Below are 24,614 nucleotides of genomic sequence, written 5' to 3' on the forward strand. Positions count from 1 at the left end.
GTGCCATTTAGAATACATGCATTGTAATTCCCTTTAGCATGTATATAAAAAGCAATATAGACCATGAGGCACTCCTTAGGCAATCACACATGCCTGAATCCTTGGGGTATGTACCCTACATGGCTTTCTATTGCTAAAGCAGTGCCTCCCCTATCTACAGAGCTATTTTTAGCAGTAGTGTCCTCCTGCCGCCCAAGCCTTTCCCCAACATTTGTAGCTACACACTGCACTGTGGATGCGGCTAGCTTTTCACTGCCGAGCATAGCTATGCATACCCAACATGCTGCCACCAGTGGTGCGCACTATAGAAGTGCCCTAAGACTTTTTAGGTAATCAATGGTAGTATTTTGCATTGACAAGTGGTAAGGGAGAACAGGAATCCTATTTCTAATCTCTTTCAAAGAAGAGGTTGAGGAGCATCCCCTAATAGGGCGCAGATCCCTTCTGAACCAAATCTCCTTGATTAAGGCTGTCTAGAACCCTGAGCAGATACAAAAGCTGCATCTGCAGATTTTCAGGGTTCTAAGGATGTCATTAGAACATACAATAGTTGTTTATACAAAGAGTTTGGGAAGGATTACTGAAGACAGAGGGGAAAAAAAAAAGCACACCAACTTAGTTTTTGTGCTGTTGCAGAACCTAGAGTTACTCAAAGTATGCCCTCAAGTACGATCAAGAACTTGTATGTGGAGAAATTGTTAAAACTGTAATAGTCAAAAGGAACTTAAAGCCTCAGTTTTGGTAATAGGAGAACCAAAGCTTTTTGAAGTTTAAACACTTGAATACAGCTCAAACAACATTAGTGACTGCAAGGCTCAAATAAGGTAGGGAATACTACTTCGTGAGCTCTAAGAGGGCGAATTGACAAGTGATCTGAAAATACCGACTTATGCTTTGACTAGAGGGACTAAAAGGGAAGTGAGTTCAAGAAATCCTAAACATTTTTATATTCAACTTAATGGGCAATTCATATAATAAAGCTTTCAATTCTTCAAGCTAGTTTATTTGGACCTCTTCAAAAAACTAGTTTTAAAATGATCATACCAATAAGCTTAATGCTATTCAACAGCCATTTCATCACTTATTTCTGAAAATGAAGTAGGATGCAAGACATTTTTATTGTAAAGTTAGATTCTTACCTCATCATACATGAACTGCAGTGTTAAAGCAGATTTTCCTACGCCACCACTTCCCACCATGATTACTTTGTGTAAAGCCAAAGAATTCTGACCTTTGGGCTTATTTGCAGCCATTTTGGATTGCAGCTATTTGACAGACGGAAACAGACTCTAGAAGGGGAAATAAAGTACTTCCATTAGTTAATGCTTGTGTACTGTTTATACAGATTAGTTTCAGGGACATGTATTCAAGGTACTTGTTTCAGTTATCCTTAGTTTTCTTTTAGTGATTGTAAGGTATGTGCTGCATGTCTATATGGTTCCTACTATTTTCACAACAGTGATGGAGATGGTTTTTTTTTTGTTTAGATCAATAAATAGCAAGGAAAGCCCTCTCCCACGGAACAGCAGTGCAAACTAGCCAAAAGTTAGAGATCAAAATCTATCACCTGCTTGTGGAGTACAGCACGTTTTCTTGAATGCGGTAAGAGTCATTTGTGTGGTCAAACTAGCAATACTTTTAAGCAAGATTTCTCTGAGAGAAACAAGTCAATATCACACAAGAAAACAAGCTGTACTACACCAGCAAAGGAAGGAAGGGAGAACTCCTAGTAAACTAAGAGTGCAGTTAGTGTAGTCTTCGAATGGAAAATGAAAAACCCAGATCTGAATACAACTTAACTCCTTACCATCAAATGGCATAGTTGTGGCAAAGGATGGAAGTATATTTTAGTTTAGAACCAAATCAACATATTATAGGAAGTCAGCAAAGGGTCATTCAAACTCCAGCAGATGTTTGTGCTCCTTTAGTTTGGTCCCTTCCTGATGGTTTAAGGCAAGTACCATCCTGGCCCTCTGTTCAAGGGGGACTGGACAGTTCCCTTTAGAGGGTCAGCCAGTGCGCTCCTAAGACAAGAGGGGGTCTACTATATAGAAGTGAGGTGTTCCCATCCTTCTAAATATTAATGTTTTGATTCCTTCACTCTCCTTTGCTCCTTGGATTAAAATACTAAGTTGCAAGCTCATCTTCAGATGGTGCAGACTTGGGGGGGAGGTGGCGGCACCATTAGGACCCAGAGTGTAGAAAATTGTGTCTGCTGCTGGTGCCTATGTATTCTCTGCTCTAGATGCAGAGATGGTGGAGTGCTGTGCTAGAGGAAGGAGGGCACGAGACACATAACAAGTAGGCAGAAAGGTGAGGGAACAAAGCAGCAGGAGCTGTAGGGAAAGAGGAGGAGGAGTAGCTGCCTCTATGTACCTCTCTAGCATCCCCAGGAGCCTGGGCTGATTAACACCAGCTTCTCAGGGAGCTTCCTGTTTCCTGCCTCTTCCCTGTGCCCATTTGAGGAGAAAAGGCAGTCAATTGAAGTAGTAGGAGCCAGTTAGGCCCTTAAGACACGGATATCTTCCCTCACTCAAGCCCTGCTACCAGCCTGCTTATTTTTCCCCTTCAACTGAGTGTTGAGAGCCACTATAGCTAGCACAGAACAGCAGTCATGAGTGAAAGAACACACCCCTCTGGGGCAGCATTCAGAAGCAAGCAAGCAAAGGAAGCTCTCCTGAGATATATAGACTCACATGTTCATGGTAAGCCTTCCGGCCCCAGTGAGGATATGAGTGGTGAGGAGATGCCTGATCTTCCAGTTAGAGTGCAGGTGACCTGGCAGCTACTGAAGCATCCATATCTCCATCTCAAATGGATGTAACCATGCACATTCCTGAAGAAAAGTGTAGATCAGAAGAGTGGTGGAGGTGCAAGAAACAGCTGCTGGTGAGTTTAGTTCCTTAAGTTTAGATGATCCAGGACTATGGACCCACTTGAGCAGTAGCCTGGGGGGACTTCCTTGCACTGCATGAGCCACAGCAAGTGAAAAACTTCTATTTTCATTGTCTTTGGGGAACATGAAGTTTGCATCCAACACATTACTGGTGTGAAATCCCCAATCGTGATAAAGTGGAGGCCATGGCTTATGTACCCAAACTCCCACAATGCTGCACACTGTTTTTGTTGCAAATTCTTCCAGTCTAATGTTCCAGCCACATGGGGTTCTACAGGAACAAAGGCCTGGAAAAAATCTGGCTAGAATTCTGGCATGCCAAGAGAAGGCAGCAAATTATCAGAGAGCATTCCCATAGGTGGAAAGAGATTGAGATGAGACTAAGGTTAAAGGTCACCATAGATCAGCATCAAGAGAAGATTGCACCAGTCTCTTTACTGGCAAAACATTCTGAAAATGTTTATTGCCATTGTGAGAATGCTTGCTACCCAAAACCAGATCAGCTGAATGTGCCAAACAATGAAACTTCCTTAAAATTGTGGAGCTGATGGTGGAGTTTGATGCTGTACTCCAGGAGCATCTAAGAAGAGTCACCACCCACAAAATGTACACACACCACTATCTTGGAAAAACATTTCAAAATGAGATATCACAGTTACTGGCAACAAAAGTCAAACAGAAGATTGTGGCAGATCTGAAGTCAGCAAGATATTACTCTTATTCTGGACTGCACACCTGACATCAGCTATACGGAACAAATGACTAATGGTGCATTTTGTAACAGAACCTAGTGAAAATGTCCCTGCAATGGTGACTGTCAGCATTTTCTAGTATTTATGGACACTGATGATATTACAGGAGCTGGTATGACAAATGTGCTTCTTAAAAAGCTGGAAGATACAGGAATTGCAATAGCCGACATGAGAGGTCAGGGCTATGATAATGGTGCCAACATAAGAGGAAAGAACAGTAGTGCAGACACAGATCAGAGTTAAACCCTCGAGCTTTTTTTGTCCAATTCAGTTCTCATTCATTGAACTTGGGGGTCAGTGATGTAGCATCCGCTTCTAATGAGGCTGCTGAATTTAATGTAATTCAAAGCATCTATGTATTTTTCTCTGCACCAACTCATCGACAGCAAATTTTGAAGCAACATCTGCTAACATCCTCTCTGACACTGAAACCACTGAGTGCCACATGATGGGAAAGTCAAGTGGAGGCGATAAGGCCCATCAAACAAATTGGGAAGATAGATGATGCCATAGTTACCATTATGGAGGATAATGCTATGACAGGAACTGTTTGTGGGAGAACAGTGGCAGAGGGAAATGGAATCACCAGAAATATACAGAATTTCAAATTTCTGTGTTGCTTGGTGTTGTGGCATGACATACTGTTTGAAATAAATGTTGTAAGCAAGAGATTCCAAGGTGTTGACCTGGATATATCTGGAGTAATGGAACAACTGGACAAAGCAAAGTCATACCTACAGTCTTACTGGTCAGATGAGGGATTTCAAAACATTCTGAAGAGTGCACAGAAGTTGGCCGAGGAACTTCACACTGAAGCTGTTTTCCCACCCATTCAAGAATACAAGAGTCACCGAAAGAGACGACATTTTGATTACGAGGCATAGGATAATCCCATCAGAGACCCGAAACAACAATTCAAAGTTGAATTCTTTAACCAGGTGCTAGATTGTGCAATACAGTCAGTTCAAGAACATTTCATGCAGCTCAAGGAACACAGCAGTGTATTTGGGATGTTGTATGATATTCCAAAACTCTTCACTATACCTGAAGACCTACACCAGCAAGGCAGGGTACTAGAGACAGTGCTGACACATGACAACATGTGCGATATTGATGTGAGTGATTCAGGTCATCAACTGAAAGCCCTTTCAAGATGCATTTCAGCAGGATCAACTCCAAAGGCTGTTCTGGAATACATGACCACCCTCTTTCCAAATGCTTTTGTTGCTCTGTGCATACTTTTAAACACTTCCTGTAACGATTGCCAGTGGAGAATGCAGCTTCTCCAAGCCGAATAAAAAAAAAAAAAAACATCTACGCTCCACAATGACACAGGAGAGGCTGGTCTGTCTTGCAACGATCTCAATAGATCATGAGCTGGCCCAGACTGTGGACCTTCAGCAAGAAGCAGTTCAAATCTTTGCAAACAAGAAGGTATGGAAAGCACCACTTTGATTATTCAAAGAGATAAAAATGCCAGTGTTTACTATGCAGACAAGAAAAGTTAAACTTTCAAATGCCTGAACAGCAAATCTAAGTGTTACTTAAAATTTTTGAACAAGGCATTTTACGTTGGGGTAGGTAGCAAAGCAGTACCATGGGAGGAGTAGAACAGGAAGAAGGCAGAATTGAGACCTTTCAAAGTTTTGGCCCAAGCGAGGAGGCATCATCTGAGCTCCCTGCCTCAGATGCCAAAATGTTGTGGGTGAGCCCTGGTAATATTCAACAGCTACAGAGTGACAGTATTTCTGTTTTTTACAGAGTCAATTTTGGATGAAGACGTGTATACATTTAAAGCCTGACAAAGTATAAAAGACACTTATGCTGTAGTGTAGTTGTAGCTTATGTCAGCATAAACTCTGTCACTCAGGGCTGTGAATAAACCACCCTCCCAAGTGCCATAGTTACACCAACGTAAGTGCTCATGTTCACAGCGCTATGTCAGCAGGAGAATTTCTCCAGTCGACATAGTTTCTGCCATTTGCGGAAGCAGGTTTTATGCTAATGGGAGAGCTCTCTCCCATAGGCACAGGGTCGTCACCAGATGGGGTTCAGTTGCGGTGCTGCAGTGATGTATGGGTAGACATGGTCTCAGAGCAAATAAGACTGAACACTTCATGCTAATCTTTAAGAAAAAAAAATCTTTCCTGCAGACACTGGTGAGTAGTTCAGCTGAATTCAATGGGACTACTGACACGCATATGTTTCTGCAGGCCATAATTAACGCCAATACCTAGAAATTTCTGATTGACTGTTAGGACTTGGCTACACTTACATTTTATAGCGTTCTAAGTTGCCGGCTCAGAGGTGTGGAGGTGGATTACCAGGAGCGCTGGGAGACCTCTCTCCCAGCACTCGACCACAATCACACTTCAAAGCGCTGCCGTGACAGCGCTCCTGTGTCAGCGCTTTGAAGTTTCCAGTGTAGCCATGCCCTTAGACTACAGAGACAATACTTTAGAGACAGTCAACTAGGAAATTCACATTTGTCCAAAAGTGATACCACTTTAAGAGTACTATACCTGGAAGTCAGAGAAGTTGTTAGTTTCAAATTACTTTGTGATAGCACTGTGTCTGTAATCATTGTTTCCTCTATAGTCTATTGTTTAAGGCCATAAGGATTTTTCTGCTTGCATATAAATTTTAAAGTATTTGCAATTAAAAGACTGTCAGAAGCTTTTCTGTAGTCAAGTCATTTTCAAAAGCCTTGACAGTGTCCCTATAAGGAAAAAAGCATAACAGCTTGAATCAAGGAAATAGGGGCAAACTTAAATCAGATTGGCTAACCAATTAGCACCGTGGTCTTTGAGTCACCACATCATCCTAAAAAGAAAAGGAGTACTTGTGGCACCTTAGAGACTAACATTTATTAGAGCATAAGCTTTCGTGAGCTACAGCTCACTTCGTCGGATGCAGGAGTGGGTGGGTGAGATTCTGTGGCCTGCGCTGTGCAGGAGGTCGGACTAGATGATCAGAATGGTCCCTTCTGACCTTAGGTATCTATGAATCTATAAGTGAGCTGTAGCTCACAAAAGCTTATGCTCTAATAAATTTGTTAGTCTAAGGTGCCACAAGTACTCCTTTTCTTTTTGCGAATACAGACTAACACAGCTGCTACTCTGAAACACATCATCCTAGTTATTGCAGCCCATTTCAAGTAAGTACCAGTGAATTGCATTCCTACAAATGGATGAGATGTTGAAGATTAACTTGATACAAATTTTGCTATATAGAGTTTCAAGTCTCAGAGATCATTTAAGTTTGTCATATACGATTACAATATAGCATATTTTGCTGTGGGAAGAGTTCCAAGGTCAGTATTCAGTTTTTGTATTAAGGTCTTCATTAAATTAGTGATCCAGAAGATAGCTCAACTAAACTAGCATGTGCTCCAACACCTAAAAGGACTAAAGGAGGAGTTAAAAAAAAAAACAGGAAATTAAGAGTCAGCTTGGAAAAATGCAAGCTAGACTGTGGAAACACATTCTGGAACAAACATTCCATGAGACAAAACTGAAAAGCACCAATATTAGAAGAAACCTGAGAAACCACAGCAAATTATGGGAGGTGCCTGGTAGCAGCTCCATACTTATGGCCACATTTGACAGAGGACCTCAAGGTTTCCTCTAGAAGTAGGTGGCCAACTGGTGTGAAGTTTCAGTTTAATTCCATTTGAACTCATGTAGTTTGATTAATATACTATTAAATGTATAAAAAACCAGGGCTCTGGCTGAAGTGTTTCCTGGGCAGCCCTGCTTTTCATTGACATAGAAAGAAAAGGGTTATCTACATAAGCCATGGTAAAGGTCTGTCCCAACTTGACCTGGTGCAGTGGGTAGTTTTTCAATGTTGGACTCAGGTCACTTTTAGCTATTATCCACGCTAACTGAAAGCTTATACACTGCACACAAGCCTGATTGAGGAGGGCTGAGCACACAAAGCCATATAATTATGAGTTGCACTTGATTTCATTCTACAACAGAGAAGAGTTCATGTGCAGCTCCTGATGGAAGATAGATCTGAGGGGGATAATGCAGTTGCTGACTGTATCCACTTCCCCACCCACTCCATTAATAAAAACCCAGTAAGATTTTAAAAAGCTTCATTTTGAAGCATTAGAGTTGCTACACCGCTCACCCCTACCCCACACCTGATAAACTTACAAAAGCAACTAAATTAAGGCAAGACACTTAACCATTCCTCCATCCACAAGGACATAGCTTACCAGCACAGCCATACAATGTAGGGTCTGGTGCATTGTCTACCTGAGGGAAACCTGCCTTCCCTCGCCCCCTTCTGCACAGAGCCCTTTACCATATTTTTCTCCCACTGCTAGGTGTGGATCTCTGTAGTAACTGGCTTTGTTTGGAGAGAAAAACAACATCTATTAAGTGCATATATGCAGGAAAGGCGAAAAGTAGTAATACTTATTGTCGTGATGTGTGGTACTGAGAAGGTGCCCTTTGTGGCTGGAAAAGTAGAACTCAATTGGCTTAACTTAGTTTCCTTTTGTGGAAGTAGGTATCCTGTGTAGCAACCATTACTGCTTCAAAAGTGTTGTATTGTAGTACCATGTCACAATGCCCACTGTGTGTAAAGGCATAATGTCATCTCCTTATTCCCTACAGGTTCTCAGATCCTACCTCCTCATTCTGTCCCATGCACCTCAATACCAGGAAAATGACAGGCCAGAGTTCAGAAAACAATGAAAAGGGTATTGTCTAAACCAGAGGTTCCCAAACTTGGTTTGCGGCTTGTTCAGGGTAAGCCCCTGGTGGGCCGTGAGACGCTTTGTTTACCTTTATTTAATGGTGTTAAGTGTTTTTAATTTATAAAGGAGGGGTTGCACTCAGAGGCTTGCTATGTGAAAGGGGTCACCAGTACAAAAGTAAGAGAACCACTGACATATGCCGTAAGTCTTCAGGAAATGTCCCTCTCTTGGGAGTTATTGGGTAGAAACAAGGGTCTGATGGGGACTATAAAGAGGCTATCAGATTACACTGTGTTTAAAGCTTTATTAGAACCTATTTCTATAGTGCTTAAACGCATTAGTTACAGAAAAATTTACAGACTACAAAATGCATATTTGCCTCTTCCTTGATGCATACCTGACTCTTGCACTGACAAATTTTTCAAGAGGCACAAGCTCCAAAAAAATGCCTCCCAGTTTATCAGAAAAAGTCTTCCCACTCAGCATGGTGTGTTCCAATTTAGGTTCAACAAGTCCATGAGGAGAAGTTAAGCTTTTTTGAAGCATGAAGCACACTTGTTAGTTTCAGAATCTTCTCATTTATAGAAATAAATTCCTTGTATTAGACTAGAGTAAGTTTCAGAAAGTAACAGCAAAACAGAACTAGCTATAAGATGTGGGCATCTGACACATGGGGGTAAACTACAATGTGAACTTGCATTCAAGATTTCTGGTAGGATTTTTCATGGACTTGTCAACACTTATTTCTTTCCTCTGAGGTCTCTTAATGCCCTATACCTGCTGAGATTAGTCTTAGTCCTCTCCCTTTTGGACTGTCTTCATAGGAAATTAGGCACACCTTCCTTACAATGGCCTCATTCCATTCTCTACTAGCTGAAAAATGTAAACAGAGGAAACATGACCACAAGCAACCCCTTTGTTTATGGCAGTGATGTCAATTTTTCCCCCCTTCTGGAGTAAGCTCCCCATCTTATTGAAATAAGCAAAATTTCTAGAACAAGTTGAGAACTCTGTTAGCTAGTTTGGGATAATAAATGTATTCTGGATTCAAGTTTAACAGGAATCACTTTCAAGTTGTTATACTGGTGTGTTCTCATGCCTGCACCTCAGAACTCCCCGCCTGTGTGCCTACGAACACAGTAAAACCTCAGTTTGATATCCCTATCCTACTTAACCCAATACCTAATCATATTTTGGCTCCTTGAAAGCTGGGGGGGGGGGGGGGGAGGAAAGAGCGGGAAGCGTTAGTAGTACAAAAGCATGGGGTTAGAAACTGAGGTATTCATGTTTGTGGACACATGAATACTGATGTCAAATTCTCCAGTGATAGAAGGATTTATAGGACCACTGCATAGTTTAGAAGTAACCAAAAGTTATGAAAATTCCTTTGCTGTGACTGTCTGGCAGCGAACCTAGATACAGTTTGCAATCTTCATACTCTGTAGTTGAGGAAAAAAATATGGTTGTGGAAATCTGAACCCTGCAGATAAAGTTCATGAAATCACAAAGGCAGTTATGGGATCAATAACTGCAGAATGTTGTGGATGAGAATTACATTTTAGTATGAGATTTTTAATTTTCAGCCACCGTAAACACATTCAGGTGGCTTGTCAGTGCCTAAAGAAGAATCTCAAATCTCACAGTATACTGAAGATACAGATTTCAGAGTAGCAGCCGTGTTACTCTTTTCTTTTTGCGAATACAGACTACTTGTGGCATCTTAGAGACTAAAATTTATTTAAGCATAAGCTTTCGTGAGCTACAGCTCACTTCATCCATGAGCTGTAGCTCACGAAAGCTTATGCTCAAATAAATTTGTTAGTCTAAGATGCCACAAGTACTCTTTTCTTTTTGCGAATACAGAATTTGCTAAATTAACAGGGCTGGCAACCTGAGAATACTTGTAATTTATATGACATTGAGAGAAATGGAAATCATTCATTCAAACATCTAAATTAAAGAAGCTCTTCAGGGAGTTTCCAGTTTGCTTCTCATATGTCCCAATGAACGGTAAAGTTTGATGTCCTGCTATCCGATTCAGACAAATGATATCACCGCAAGTTCCTGGATCATTTTGGGTATCAGAGTTAGAGTGAATGTTTATAACAGCAGTGGGAAAAAAAACTTCATACACACTGACTGCCACAGATTATATAGAATAGGTTTTCTAACAGAATAAAAAAATTTGCTTTGGGATAACACCTAAACATGAAAGTCAAAAATTACCCAGGCCATTTATTCACTACAGAAGTTCATTACACCGCTACAGAACGCAGTTCTTTAACCAACTCTGCTTCACAATTACCTGAGTTTCTGGTAAACTGCCTATTGTTGGCCAACCAATGTGAGGTCTTAATTCCATAAAGTTGAGTGCAATGTGTTAGCTTGAATGCTGCATCCAGCCACATGGAACATTTGGAATTTCAGGGAATGTTCTAGGCCAGAACAGGTAGAACCCTATTAATTTGGTGATAGAGCCATAAGAGGGAAACTGGGAACATTAAGTCCCTTGAATCTAGTTACAGCCAGCATCTTCAACCACACTGTAATGAGAATGGGGGACACCGAGGTTTTGAGAGATAGGGGAATGGAAGGAGCCCCTGGGAAGTAGCATGAGTTCAGCCTACAAAAGCAACTGATATAAAGGTGCTTTATGACTGGTCTAGCTCATTTCCCTTCCTGCACAGTAATAAGCTACACTGGTATATAGAGTAACTTTATACTGATAACTGTCCACTTTGGGCAGTTGTACCAGTATAGTTAAAGCCTACAGAAACCAAGCATTTTTAAACATTCTGATTTAAGCCGCTCCAATTTTGGAGGCATGATTTTTGAACACTTGGGGTTGATAGCTATACCAACTAGTACTAGCTTAGTTAAATTGGTGCAAATCTCTGTCTGGAACCTTTTGGTTTAGCTTAATCCTGGTCCTCATTAATTTAAAATAACCCTAAATAAGCCATTTAAACCACAATAATAGGGATTTGCATTATTTTAGATTGTCCAAATTCAAATTCAGTTAAAAAAGCCGCATCCTTCCATACAGAGAAAGGCTATACAAATCCCAAGTACATAAGATCATGTGTCTTGTCATTTTACCAAAAGACTTCAAGAGTCAGATGCTCAGCCCAAGATCAAAGATCTGCATCATCCTTTTGGATTTAAATCTGCTTCCACTGCACAGGATAATCACAACCCCTGGGTGACAGTTCACAAGCTCCCACAGGTGCCTGCAGCTCTACTGTTCTTTAAAGTTCAGAGCTCAACAACTCACTATCACTGAGGCATTAACAGAGATGAGGCAAGTTCATGCAACTTCGAAGTGTCCATTCTACCTGGATGTTTCCCAGTAATGCAACTGGTTGAGTACCTTTAAACATCAACTCCTTTGGGGAGCCAAGAGTTAGAATTAAGCAGCAACTTCCTAAATGAAAGGAGGTGTATTTTTCCAAGATATTGAACCAAGTCATTTTTAAACTAATAAAGGACAGTCTTAGCACACTATAAGAGAAGATTTCTAAGAAATATTTCATTAAGATACTTCCTCAGTCCCATCTAAAACAGCAGGAAAATTACTGATTGTTCAAACTTTTTCATAAAATGGACATTAAGGTTCTAAAACTTGAGGCCTAAATGTTCAACTTAAGTGTGCAGAAAAGGGTGCAAATAAGTTCTGTTAGTTTACTAGTAAGCTATTCATGCAAGAGTTAGCAATGCCCGTTAGTAATTGTTAAAGTTGTGAACAAAACAGGCATTTCCTAGTTAACAATTGCTTGAGATGTTAAAATTCATAGTAATTACAGTAGATATGATTCCAAGTTCTTCCATTGTTGATAGGCTAACATCATATACTTAACCTTTGCCCTCCCATTGCTTTATGAAATTCCTTGTACATATAACAAGGGGTTTTCTGGTCATGTAAAGGCTATTCAAGGCATCTAGGCCTTTGCAGACCAGGCTTACTATATTTTGTGCATTTGAAGTTGATCCCAAACCATTACCACCACATTTTGGACTGAAGTTCTGAATTCTGTACCTTTCAGATACTAATTTTAAATTTAATCTGTACATGCTTGTGATTTGATGTCAAGCTTACATTTGATCATTTCAGATTTGTCACCACAGCATCTCAAAAGCTTTAGTAGTTTTTTCATTATATTTTATCCTACAGTAAATATGAAAAGTATCACCCCAACGGACGGTAAAGCCAATTGTTTTATCACAATTTTGTCAAGGTGCCGCACAAAATGCCAAAAAATATAATATGGTGATTTCCTAGTGGAGCCACGCAGTGATTAGAACAAAACCTAAAAAGGCATCTAATGTGAAGAGATGGCCTGAGATGACACGGAACGGGCACCATATTTCAGGAGTCCTAAAAGTAAAGGATTGGTTACATACAGTGAAACTATAGGAAAACAGTGCAAGTTAGCACTAGCTGAATAATCAAGCTGATTTCTAACCAGTTTTCCTAGTATTCCATGGCATATTTGCAAGACTTTGTACAACCAAGTTGGTAAGAATTAAAATGGAAGAGGTCAAACAGGATAGGACTAAGGTTACTTTCAAGAGCAATCTTATTTTAGCAGCCCAGGCAACTTTAAAAAACAAAACAAAAAACCCCACAGGTATCTTAAGACATGACAGTTTACATGTTACTAACTTGTGTCTAGATCTGTGTGCACAAAAGATAAGTATACTAATTAAAGAATACTGGCTGTGTCTTAGCTTCCCCCATGTAAATTCATCATAGGAAGTGGCAGTGCCAAATTCAACATACTAAAATTTTCTTAAAGCATTTGAAGATTACTACTAAAATGGTGGGCAAGTCTATGCTTGTTTTAAGGCCACAGATCTACAAATTTACAAGCAAAATCACATTGGAAAGATCCAGCGTGAATCTGAATCCATACGAGAGGCATCATAATGAGCAGAACAGTTCTCTCTAGATAAACCATAACCAATTCTTAAACAAGCATGCTCAATATAAAGTAGTGCATATGATATGTTGTCACAGATCCACAGGATCTGTGCTATGCCCTAGCTTTTAAACAGACTCCTGATCCCCCCCCTTCAGTGTGCCAGACCCTACAAAGTGTCCCACGATTCCCTAAACAGTAGGCCACATGGCCACACTGCTGCGCCAAGACTGAGCATCTGGGATCCAGCATTCCTTTTTCACACCATGAGTTCTGACTAGTAAGTCCAACAGAAAAGCTTTTGTTCAGGGACATTTTGTCCTTTTCAGAGATCAATACACCTATCTGTCATGACACCAGACAGCCTTTTGAAAACAGAGTAGGGTTTTTTGTGTGTTTGTTTTTTTTAAAGTAAACTGGAACACAGCATTGGGAAGTTTTTAGGTTAAAAGGGTAAAACCGAGCCAGGGCTCTCCATGGAACCATTTTAGTTTCCTCTTTGGTTCTGTCCCTGTGTATCTCAGACCCAGATAAGCGGTCATGTCTGTCAATGCCAGCTTTTAGCCTGTCACTTCTTGGTCCATTGTTCTCTTCCTGCTGACCCATGCTGACTTCACATTGTTTTCTATTTTTTGGTGTCAAATATTCATGGGGTTCATGTCTTTCTATATCCTCCATTAATATGGGTCAGTTTCAGCCAGTCCTTAATGACCCATTCACACCCCCACAGACAGTTGTGACATAGGCACCTCCTATCTCCTGTTCTGCACCAAAAGAGCAACTTAACCCTTTTGCATCCACTGGGTATCAATCCCTAATCAAGTCACTACCATGCATGAAAACGACAGAAAATTCCCACTTCTTCACGTAGGAAGAGTAACAGTGACATGAACACAGCCAGACGCGTCAGTTCAAGAACAGTTGCATGTATACCACCAGTATTTGATGCTTGATCAAGGACAGCACAAAAAGCAGTCTATTTTGTGACTAAACGATTAAAAAAATTAAGCACGATTGCAATTAATAGTGCAATCATGCTGTTAAACAAAACACCATTTATTTAAATATTTTTGGTGTTTTCCATTTTCAAATAAATGATTTCAATTACACAGAATACAAAGTGTACAGTGCTCACTTTATATTTTTATTACAAATATTTGCACTATAAAAATGATAAAGGAAATAGCATTTCAGTTCACTTCATACAAGTACTGTAGTGCAATTTCTTTATCATGAAAGTGCAACTTACAAATGTAGTTTGTGTTACCTAACTGCACTCAAAAAAACCCAATGTTAAACAAGTCCACTCAGTCCTACTTCTTGTTCAGCCAATTGCTAAGAGAAACAAGTTGGTTTACATTTACAGGAGATAATGCTGCCCACTTAATTACAATTTCACCTGAAAATGAGAACAGAGGTTCACATGGCACTATTGTAGCTAGCATGGCAAGATATTTACATACCAGACGCACTAAAGATTCATATGCCTCTTTTCAGCCATGGTTCCAGAGGACAAGCTGATGACACTTGTGAATGTCAATTAACTTCGTGACAATTCTCCCCCAAGGAGTTCAGTATGTTTCCTGCTTTGCTTTAACCCACATTTTGCCATATATTTCATGTTATAGCAGCCTCAGGTGATGACCCAGCACATGTTCGTTCTAAGAACACTTTCATTGCAAATTTGACCAATGCAAAGAAGATACCAATGTTAAATTTCTAAAGATCGCTACAGCACTCGACTCAACATTTAAGAATATGAAGTGCCTTCCAAAAAAAAAAAAAAAAAAAAAAAAAAAATCTAAGGATGAGGTGTGAAGCATGCTTTCAGAAGTCTTAGAAAAGCAGTACTCTGATGCAGAAACTACAGAACCCAAACCACCAAAAAAAAAAAAAAAAAAGAAAAGTCGACCTTTTGCTGGTGGCATCTGCATCAGATGATGAAAACGAACATGCATCAGTCCACACTGCTTTGGATCGTTATCAAGCAGAACCCGTCATCAGCATGGATGCATGTCCTCTGGAATGGTGGTTGGAGCATCAAGGGACAAATGAATCTTTAGCTCATCTGGTATGTAGATGTCTTGTGATGCTGGCTACAACAGTGCCATGTGAAGGCCTGTTCCTGCTTTCAGATGACATTGTAAACAAGAAGCAGGCAGCATTATCTTCTGCAAATGGTAACCAAATTTGTTGAGTGATTGGCTGAACAAGAAGTAGGACTGACTGGACTTGTAGGCACTAAAGTTATGGTGTTTTTTTTGAATGCAGGTTTTTGTACATCTACATTTGTAAGTTCAACTTCCATGATAAAGAGATTGCACTACAGTATTTGTATTAGGTGAATTGAAAAATAATTTACAGTGCAAATATTTGTAATAAAAATATGAAGTGAGCACTCCACACTTTGTATTCTGTGTTGTAATTGAAATGGATACATTTGAAAATGTAGAAAACATCCCAAAATATTTACTAAATTTCAATTGTTATTCTATTAACAGCGTGATAGTGATTGAATTAATTGCTTGAGTTAACTGCAATCAATCAACAGCCCTAGAATACACACACACACAGGAATCTGATCTTGCACTCTGGAAATACAGTCATATGGCCATGAAGTTAATCCTGCCTAGGTGCAGGAGGAAAGACCAAGAAGGGGAGCATATAAATAAGTGCCTGTGTTTTCCTGGAAGAATATGTAAACTAGATCTCAAGACATGCACGTTTGTTGCCCAAGCTTTGTTCCCCACTTATTTGAATGGCAGGAAGAGAGGCATGTGCAAGTATCTGATTATCTTCTCAAAGAGAGTATTTTCATAGTGTCAAACTATTGTAGTTTTATTCCACATTTCTATACATAGAAAAGCTGTCATATTGACAATCAAACTCCTTCTGAAGGCTCCCAATTGCTTTAACACTATTACTGTTTAGTTTTCAAAATTAATACTCTGGAACATTAACAGTTAGATACACTAAGAATGTTCCGGATTTTGGGACAATGTGTTACTGACCACCACAAATATTAGTGCCAATTTCTGTACTTTGCTTGAATGAAAAAAGTTTAACCCCATCAGGCTGAATTTCACCGTACTAGATAAAATGAAAGTTTGTTTGTAAGTTCTAAGACCATAAAGGACCACTGATCTACCCAGAATGCCTGTATAACACAGGCCAAACAACATCAGGTCAAATTATCCATGAAGTTTGTACAGGTTCCATCATATGATAGCTAATAAATCAAGAACTTGTTCTACTCAGGCAAAGGCCAGAACACGGAAATGGAAGTTACACACCTAACAAATCTACAATATGCCAAAAACCTTGATGAATTCAGTAGTGTTTCGCCAGTCTCCAGTAGGACTGATTCAGTGTTTGGTTCTGGCATTTCAGCGGCATTGCTTGGCTATTTTTACATATACACAACATAACATGTCACAATGAAAACCAATTCTAATGTTATTAGAAGAGTGAATAATTTGATACAACTTAAGAGTTATTTGCTTAGTTTTCAGAGTAGCAGCCGTGTTAGTCTGTATTCGCAAAAAGAAAAGGAGTACTTGTGGCACCTTAGAGACTAACACATTTATTTGAGCATAAGCTTTCGTGAGCTACAGCTCATTTCAATGCATCCGATGAAGTGAGCTGTAGCTCACGAAAGCTTATGCCCTAATAAATGTGTTAGTCTCTAAGGTGCCACAAGTACTCCTTTTCTTTTTGCTTAGTTAGCAATCCGTATGGTATTAGGACAAAACCATCAAAACACATGACCCTCCTTAAAACTTTCAGGATTTGTACACATGAAATTAAGCATCAGATTTATATAAAAAATAGAAATTGTGGCAAGTGACCAATGCTACTGTGGTGGGTCCCGTGCTTTTCCTTAGCATGGTGGATCATGGTGCTGCCCCTTGCCCCTATTCTTGGGCATTGCGGGTTCTGCTCAGCCCCAGTGGGGGAGGGAGGAGAAGTGTGGGGAAAGGACCTAGGTCTGCCCCCTACTCTGGGTTCCAGCCCCTGCAGCTTTGTGGGCTGCTTATCCTCTTTCTGCTTGGGCAGGGTTTCCCTTCCCCTGGTTAACAGTACTCCAACTCTAGTCAACTCTCCTGCCTCTCCCATCAGACTGAAGCAGGGGGGTTTATTAGGTCTTGGGCAGGGCCTTAATTGGCTCCAAGTGCTCCAATTACCCAGTACTAACCTCTCCTTAGTCCACAGAAAATAAGGCTCTGATCATCCTAGGGCTTATATACCTCCTACCAATCACTCTCCTGCTGCCCTCTGGCCCTGCTAGATCACAAAATAGAGAGGTCATTTAGTCCAGCCCCCCGCACCGAGGCAGAATCAGGTATACCTACAGTTTAACCCAGGGGTGGGCAAACTTTTTGGCCCAAGGGCCACATCAGGGTGCAAAACTGTATGGAGGGCCAGGTAGGGAAGGCTGAGACTCCACAAAGAGCCTGGCCCCTGCCCCCCATCCACCCTCCCCACTTCCTGCCCCCCCCTCACACTTCGCTCCCCCACTCCTTGTCCCCTGACTGCTCCCTCCCAGGACCCCTGCCCTATCCAATCACCCCTTTTACCCCATCCCTTGACCAGACACTCCCAGGACCCCCTGCCCCCTAACTGCCCTCCCCAGGACCCCACCCCCTAGCCAATTGTCCCCTGCTCCCTGTCTGCCCCCCAGAACCTCCTGCTCCTTATCCACACACTTCCCCCCCACGCCCTTACCATGCTGCTCAAAGCAGCATGTCTGGGAGCTGTGCCGGACCGAGACATGCTGCTTAGAGCACTGCCCACACAGTGGCATAGCTGTGGGGGAGGAAGGACAGCAGGGGCGGGGCCGGGGTCTAGCCTCCTGGGCCAGGAGCTCAGGGACTGGGCAGGATGGTCCCATGGGCCAGATGTGGCCCACGGGCCATAGTTTGCCCACCTCTGGTCTAACCTGTTCTTAAAAAAAAAAAACCACACACTTTTCAATGATGGGGATTCCACAGCTTCTCTTGGAAGTCTGCTCCAGTGCATAACTAACTACTTAATAGCAAAATCTCTAAGAATAAACACTCTTGCTGCAGATTTAGCAGATTACTTCTTCTCCATATCTACTGAAGGTAGGACAACAATTGATTTGTGAATGTAATTCTCATTTTCTCAAGGGTTTAGATTCAACACTTTCAAATTAATGGTTTTTGGGTAGATGCCAAATCTATTTCTGTTCACAGCTCCAAATATGATGAGTCTCAATCATAACTGGTTGTTCCTGTAAACAGTACTCCAAAAAGCAAACATCTATTTTAGTGGCTACAGCGATAAAGATCTTCCCTCTTATCCATGACTGCCTACTTTGCTTAAGAGCCTTTGATGAGGGACCTTGTTTAAATGGAGCTTTCTGAAAGCCCAAGTACACCATCAACTGGATCACCCTTGTCCACACACTTGACCCCCCTGACCCCCCCAAATTCTAATGTATTGGTGAACCATTTTCCTTCACAAAACATGTGAAGACTCTTCCCCAACATGCATGTAGCCGATGACTGGAAACTGGAAAGAACAAAATTAGTCTGGTACTGAAGTTAGACTTATAGATCTGCAATTTTTGCCCCTGAACCTTTTATTGAAAAATCGGCACCACATTGGAGAACTGATCTGGTACAGAGGTGGATTTAAGCAACACAGTATGTACCACAGTTAGTTCTAAAATTTCATATACGAGTTGCTTCAGAACTCTTGGGTGAATGCTGTCTGCTCTGTGACTTATTACAGTTTATCAGTTTTTTCCAAAACTTTCTCTACAGACCTCAATTTGCAACAGTTCCTCAGATCTGTCACCTAAAAACAATGGCTTGAATGTGGGGGATCTCCCCTATATCCTCTGCAGAGAAGACAAATGCAAGGAAATAATTTGGTTTCTCTGCAATGGTCTTGTCTTCCTTCATTGCTCTGTTAGCACCGTGATCGTCCAAGGGCTCCACTGTCTGTTTGGCAGACTTCCTACATCCGATGTTTAAAAAAAAAAAAAAAAAAAAAAAAAAGGTGTTAGTTGCATGTCCTTAGCTAGCTGCTCTTCAAATTCTTTCTTGGCCTGACTTACACTTTTACATGACTTTCCTCACTAGCATATGACTTCCAGTTTTTAAAGGATGATTTTTTGCCTCTGCCTCTTAATCTGTTTAGCTTTGGCGTCATTTATTTGTTTTTGTTTTTTTTTAAATTTGGGGTATACAATTAGTTTCAGCCTGCAACCTGCTTGGAGAGGAGTGAATTCTTTGAGAAATTACCACATTTTAAGTGTGAACAAGGTTAAACCAACAGCAGACATGGTACCCTAGACTAGCATCTCAAACTTTGCCATTATAGTTGTTAGAAAATGCCTGTTTTGTTCTGCCCCAAAAATATAACAGTTCATGAGTTAAGCAGCATTAGACAGGGACCAAATTAGATTTTTATAAGAGCATTTCTACTCAAAATTAATTAAATGCCACCCTCTTACACAAGTCCATCCTTTAGTCATCTACTCAACTGAAATGTTTTCAGTGTTTTAATCCTGCTAGTGCTACATAGCCAACTCTACCAAAATGCAAGCTGAATTCTATTCCTTCTCATGCAAACGATTTACTAGAAGCCCACCATTTACACCTGTACAACCCTCATATTTTTCATGGGGTTTCAGACACAACATAGGAGCCATAAGATCTGCAGAACCTTTTGCATTGGTGCTGGAGGAGAAGGAATGAACACGAGTTGAATTTATAGCTAGGCTTTTACACACCATACATCCAAGTGCTCAGACTTTGTATTAAACCAGTACTGCACCTAGCTGAAAGCTAGTTTTTCCAGTTTTCTGACTGGGCTTATTGGGTAGCCTTTTCTGCAAAATGGCTCTCTCCTACATGAAGTTTGGAAATGTTTCCATTAAACCTACTTCCATGAGCAAATCAGATTTTTCATTCTGGTGAGAAAAGGCATATTTTCTTGAAGTATGTTTGGTTTCAGACTAGTGGAAAAGCCAAGGAAGAGTGGCTTTATGCCAATTGGGATATTTCTATTGCATATAATTTTAAACACCTATAAGTTTTTGTAGAATCAATTCTGCTTCAACTCCCCCTCCCCACAATAAAAAATTATGTTTTCCATCAAATACATTGCCTTTCGATTACTGAAACCTTACCAAGAAACTCCAGCTCAGACTAGTTAAAATCCATTTGAAAGACATAAGTAGCTGTTACAATATAAAACTGTTTTTCCAAGAGTTAACCCCTAAACTTTGTAATTGCAAATGAGAGCCTTTATAGAGTCATAGACTAAGGTCAGAAGGGACCATTATGGTAGTCTACTCTGACTTCCTGTACAACACAGGCCACAGAATGTCACCCACCCATTCCTGTAATAAACCCCTAACCTATGTCTGAACTATTGAAGTCCTCAAATCATGGTTTAAAGACTTCAAGGTGCAGAGAATCCTCCAGCAAGTGACCCATGCCCTACACTGCAGAGGAAGGAGAAAAACCTTCAGGGCCTCTGCCAATCTGCCCTGGAGGAAAATTCCTTCCCGACCCCAAATATGGTGATCAGCTAAACCCTGAGCATGTGGGCAAGACTCACCAGCCAGACACCCAGGAAAGAACTCTCGGTAGTAACTCAGATCCCACTCCATCTAACAACCCATTGGGCATATTTACCACCAATAGTCAAAGATCAATTAATTGCCAAAATTATGGAGGGGATGGCATGATAGTCTAAACTTATCAAGCTTTGTCTTGAAGCCAGATATGTCTTTTGCCCCCACTGCTCCCCTTGGAAGGCTGTTCCAGAACTTCACTCCTCTGATGGTTAGAAACCTTTGTCTAATTACAAGTCTAAACTTCCTGATGGCCAGTTTATATCCATTTGTTCTTGTGTCCACATTGGTACTGAGCTTAAATAATTCCTCTCCCTCCCTAATATTTATCCCTCTGATGTATTTATAGAGAGGGATCATATCTCCCCTCAGCCTTCTTTTGGTTAGGCTAAAGAAGCCGAACGCCTTGAGTCTCCTTTCATAAGACAGGTTTTCCATTCCTCAGATCATCCTAGTAGCCCTTTTCTGTACTTGTTCCAGTTTGAATTCATCCTTCTTAAACATGGGAGACCAGAACTGAACACAGTATTCCAGATGACGTCTCACCAGTGCCTTGTATATTGGTACTAACACCTCCTTATCTCCACTGAAAATGCCTTGCCTGATGCATCCCAAGACCACATTAGCTTTTTTCACGGCCGTATCACATTGGCGGCTCAGTCATCCTGTGATCAACCAATACTCCGAGGTCCTCCTCCTCCTCCGTTACTTCCAAGTGATGCGTCCCCAGTTTATAACAAAAAATTTTCATGAATCCCTAAATGCATGACCTTGCACTTTTTACTATTAAATTTCATCCTATTACTCCAATTTACAAGGTCATCCAGATCTTCCTGTATGATATCCTGGTCCTTCTCTGTAGTGGCAATACCTCCCAGCTTTGCAAACTTTATTAGCACACTCCCAATTTTGTTCCAAGGTCAGTAATAAAAATAAGATTGGTCCCAAAACCGATCCCTAAGGAACTCCACTAGTAACTTCCCTCCAGCCTGATAGTTAACCTTTCAGTATGACCCATTGTTGTCTCCCCTGTAACCAGTTCCTTATCACCTTTCAATTTTCATATTGATCCCCATCTTTTCCAATTTAACTAATAATTCTCCATGTGGAACCGTATCAAATGCCTTACTGAAATCAAAGTAAATTAGATCCACTGCATTTCCTTTGTCTAAAAAAAAAAAAAAAATCTGTTAACTTCTCAAAGAAGGAAATCAGGTTGGTTTGGCATGATCTACCTTTTGTAAAACCATGTTGTATTTTGTCCCATTTACCATTGCCCTCAACGTCCTTAACTACTTTCTCCTTCAAAAATGTTTTCAAGACCTTGCATACTACAGATGTCAAGCGAACAGGCCTGTAGTTACCTGGTTCACTTTTTTCCTTTCTTAAAAATAGAAAGTATGTTAGCAGTTCTCCAGTCATACAGTAGAATCCCTGAGTTTACAGATTTATTAAAAATTCTTGCTAATGGACTTGCAATTTCATGTGCCAGTTCCTTTATTATTCTTGGATGAAGATTACCTGGCCCCCCTGATTTAGTCACATTAAGCTATTAAAGTTGGCTTCTACCTTGGATGTGGTAATATCTACCTCCATATTCTCATTCCTATTCGTTATCCTGCAATTATCCCTAAACTCCTCATTAAAGACTGAGGCAAAATGTTTAGATATTGGGCCATGCCTAAATTATCTTTAACCTCCACTCCATCCTCAGTGTTTAGCGGTCCCACTTTTTTGTTCTCTTATTTGACTATAGAACCTTTTACTATTTGTTTTAATTCCCTTTGCAAGGTCCAACTCTACATGGTTTTTGGCCTCTCACTTTATCCCTATATGTTATGACCTCAACAAGGTAGCTTTTCTTGCTGATCCCTCCCATCTTCCACTCCTTGTAAGCGGTCTGCTTTTTCTTAATCACCTCTGAGATGCTTGCTCATCCAGCTTGGTCTACAACTCCTGCCTATGAATTTTTCCCCTTTTCTTGAGATGCAGGCTTCTGATAGTTTCTCCAACTTTGACTTGAAGTAATTCCAGGCCTCCCCTGCCTTTAGATCCACAAGTTCTTCAGTCCACTCCACTTCCTTAATTTTTTTAAGTTAGCCCTTTTGAAATCAAAAACCCTAGTCGGATCTATTTTTGTTTATCCTTCCATTTAGTTTGAACTGAATTAGCTCACGATCACTCAAAGCAAGGTTGTCCCCTACAACCATTTCTTCTATGAGGTGTTCACTACTCATCAAAAAATCTAAAATGGCATCCCCTCCTGTTGGTTCAGCAATTACTTGGTGAAGGAATCCATGAGCTATTGCATCCAGGAAAAACAGCCCTATTGTTGTTACTGGCACTTGTCCTCCAGTCTGTATCTGGGAAGTTAAAGTCTCCCATGGCCACACAATTCCCATTAATGTTTTTAATGAAGTATATATTATCCATATCCAAATCAGATCCTGGTGGTCTATAATATACCCCAAGCACTATCCCAGGGGAGGCTCAGGTAGCTTTCTTTCCCAATGTGATTTTTGCCCAGAGACTCAGTCTTATCCATGGTCATCACTTCTTATTTCTTTAGCCTACCTCATCAATATACAATGCTACTCCAAACACCTTTGCCTTTATTTCTGTCTTTCCTAAAGAGCACATACTCTTCAATATCTGTACTCCAGTCATTACTATTCCACCATGTTTCTGTTATCCCTATAATATCTGGTTTCACTTCCTACACCAGGAAGTCTAGTTCTTCCATTTTGTTAGCTAGGCTCCTTGCATTGGTGTACAAACATCTTAATTTTTGCTGTTTGGCTTCACTCACATTCTTTACCGATTAGGCCCAGACATTCTACTGCCAGTATCACCTATTAGATTGGTATCTACACTACCCTTCCTCCTCACCTACCCACGACTGTATCCTTTACTTTATTTTCTCCCCTCTCAATTTTAAAATCCGGCGTGGAGATTACCTGGACATCTCCCAACCATCTCCCCCAAATTCTTAGTTTAAAGCGCTCTTAATCAGTTGTGCCAGCCTCCATCCTAGAAGTCTATTTCCTTCCCTACTTAGATGAAGTCCATCCCGAGAGATCTGTCCATAAATGCCTCCCAGTGGCCATACATCCCAAAGCCTTCCTTATGGCACCACTGCCTGAGCCATCTGTTGATCATCATAATCTTGTCACACCATTGTTGCCCTTCTCCACGAAGGGACAGAATCCCACTGAAGATCTGAGCCTTGATTTCCTTAACAGTCTTCTCCAGCTTGGCATAGTCTCTCTTGATATGTTCCAGTGAGAATCTAGCTGTATCATTTGTTCCTGCATGAAGGGCAATCAGTGGATTCTTGTCCATTCCAGTTAGGATCCTCTTCAGCCACAGGTCCACATCCCATATCTTAGCACCCAGCAGGCAGCACACCCTTCTGTTCTCTGGATCAGCTCTGGTTACAGGCTTGTCTATTCTTCTCAGTAAGGAGTCTCCAATTATGTAGACCTGCCTTTTCCTGGTGATGGTGCGATTCTCCAGTCTATCCCTTGTTCCCTCTGGCTGCAAGTTCTCTTGATTTCTATTCTCTTGCAACCCTCTTCAACCCATCCTGTATCCTTCTGAGGCTCATATTTGGTGTCATCTCCATTGACTCTTCCCACTTGCCCTCCCACCTTCAGTGACCATCTGCTGTGCCCCTTCTTAGTTTTCCAACTCCACAAATCTGTTCCCGAGTTCTATTTCTCCT

The 24,614-nt window shown here is 40.9% G+C and overlaps 1 protein-coding gene across 3 annotated transcripts in view; it reads right to left on the reverse strand.

Moving 5' to 3' along the window:
* The window catches only part of RALA (RAS like proto-oncogene A), a 50,532-nt gene that overhangs the window by 11,162 nt on the left and 14,756 nt on the right, over positions 1-24,614 (reverse strand). For all 3 annotated transcript variants that reach the window (XR_005291084.2, XM_038389956.2, XM_038389954.2), the window contains exon 2: positions 1,140-1,289. Coding sequence is in view for 2 of the 3 variants with exons in the window: in XM_038389956.2 (XP_038245884.1) it covers positions 1,140-1,253 (114 nt within the window). In the remaining variant the exon portion in view is untranslated. The remainder of the gene's footprint in view (positions 1-1,139; positions 1,290-24,614) is intronic.

This window comes from Dermochelys coriacea, chromosome 2 (genome assembly GCF_009764565.3).
Source record: "Dermochelys coriacea isolate rDerCor1 chromosome 2, rDerCor1.pri.v4, whole genome shotgun sequence".
Lineage (NCBI taxonomy): Eukaryota > Metazoa > Chordata > Testudines > Dermochelyidae > Dermochelys > Dermochelys coriacea.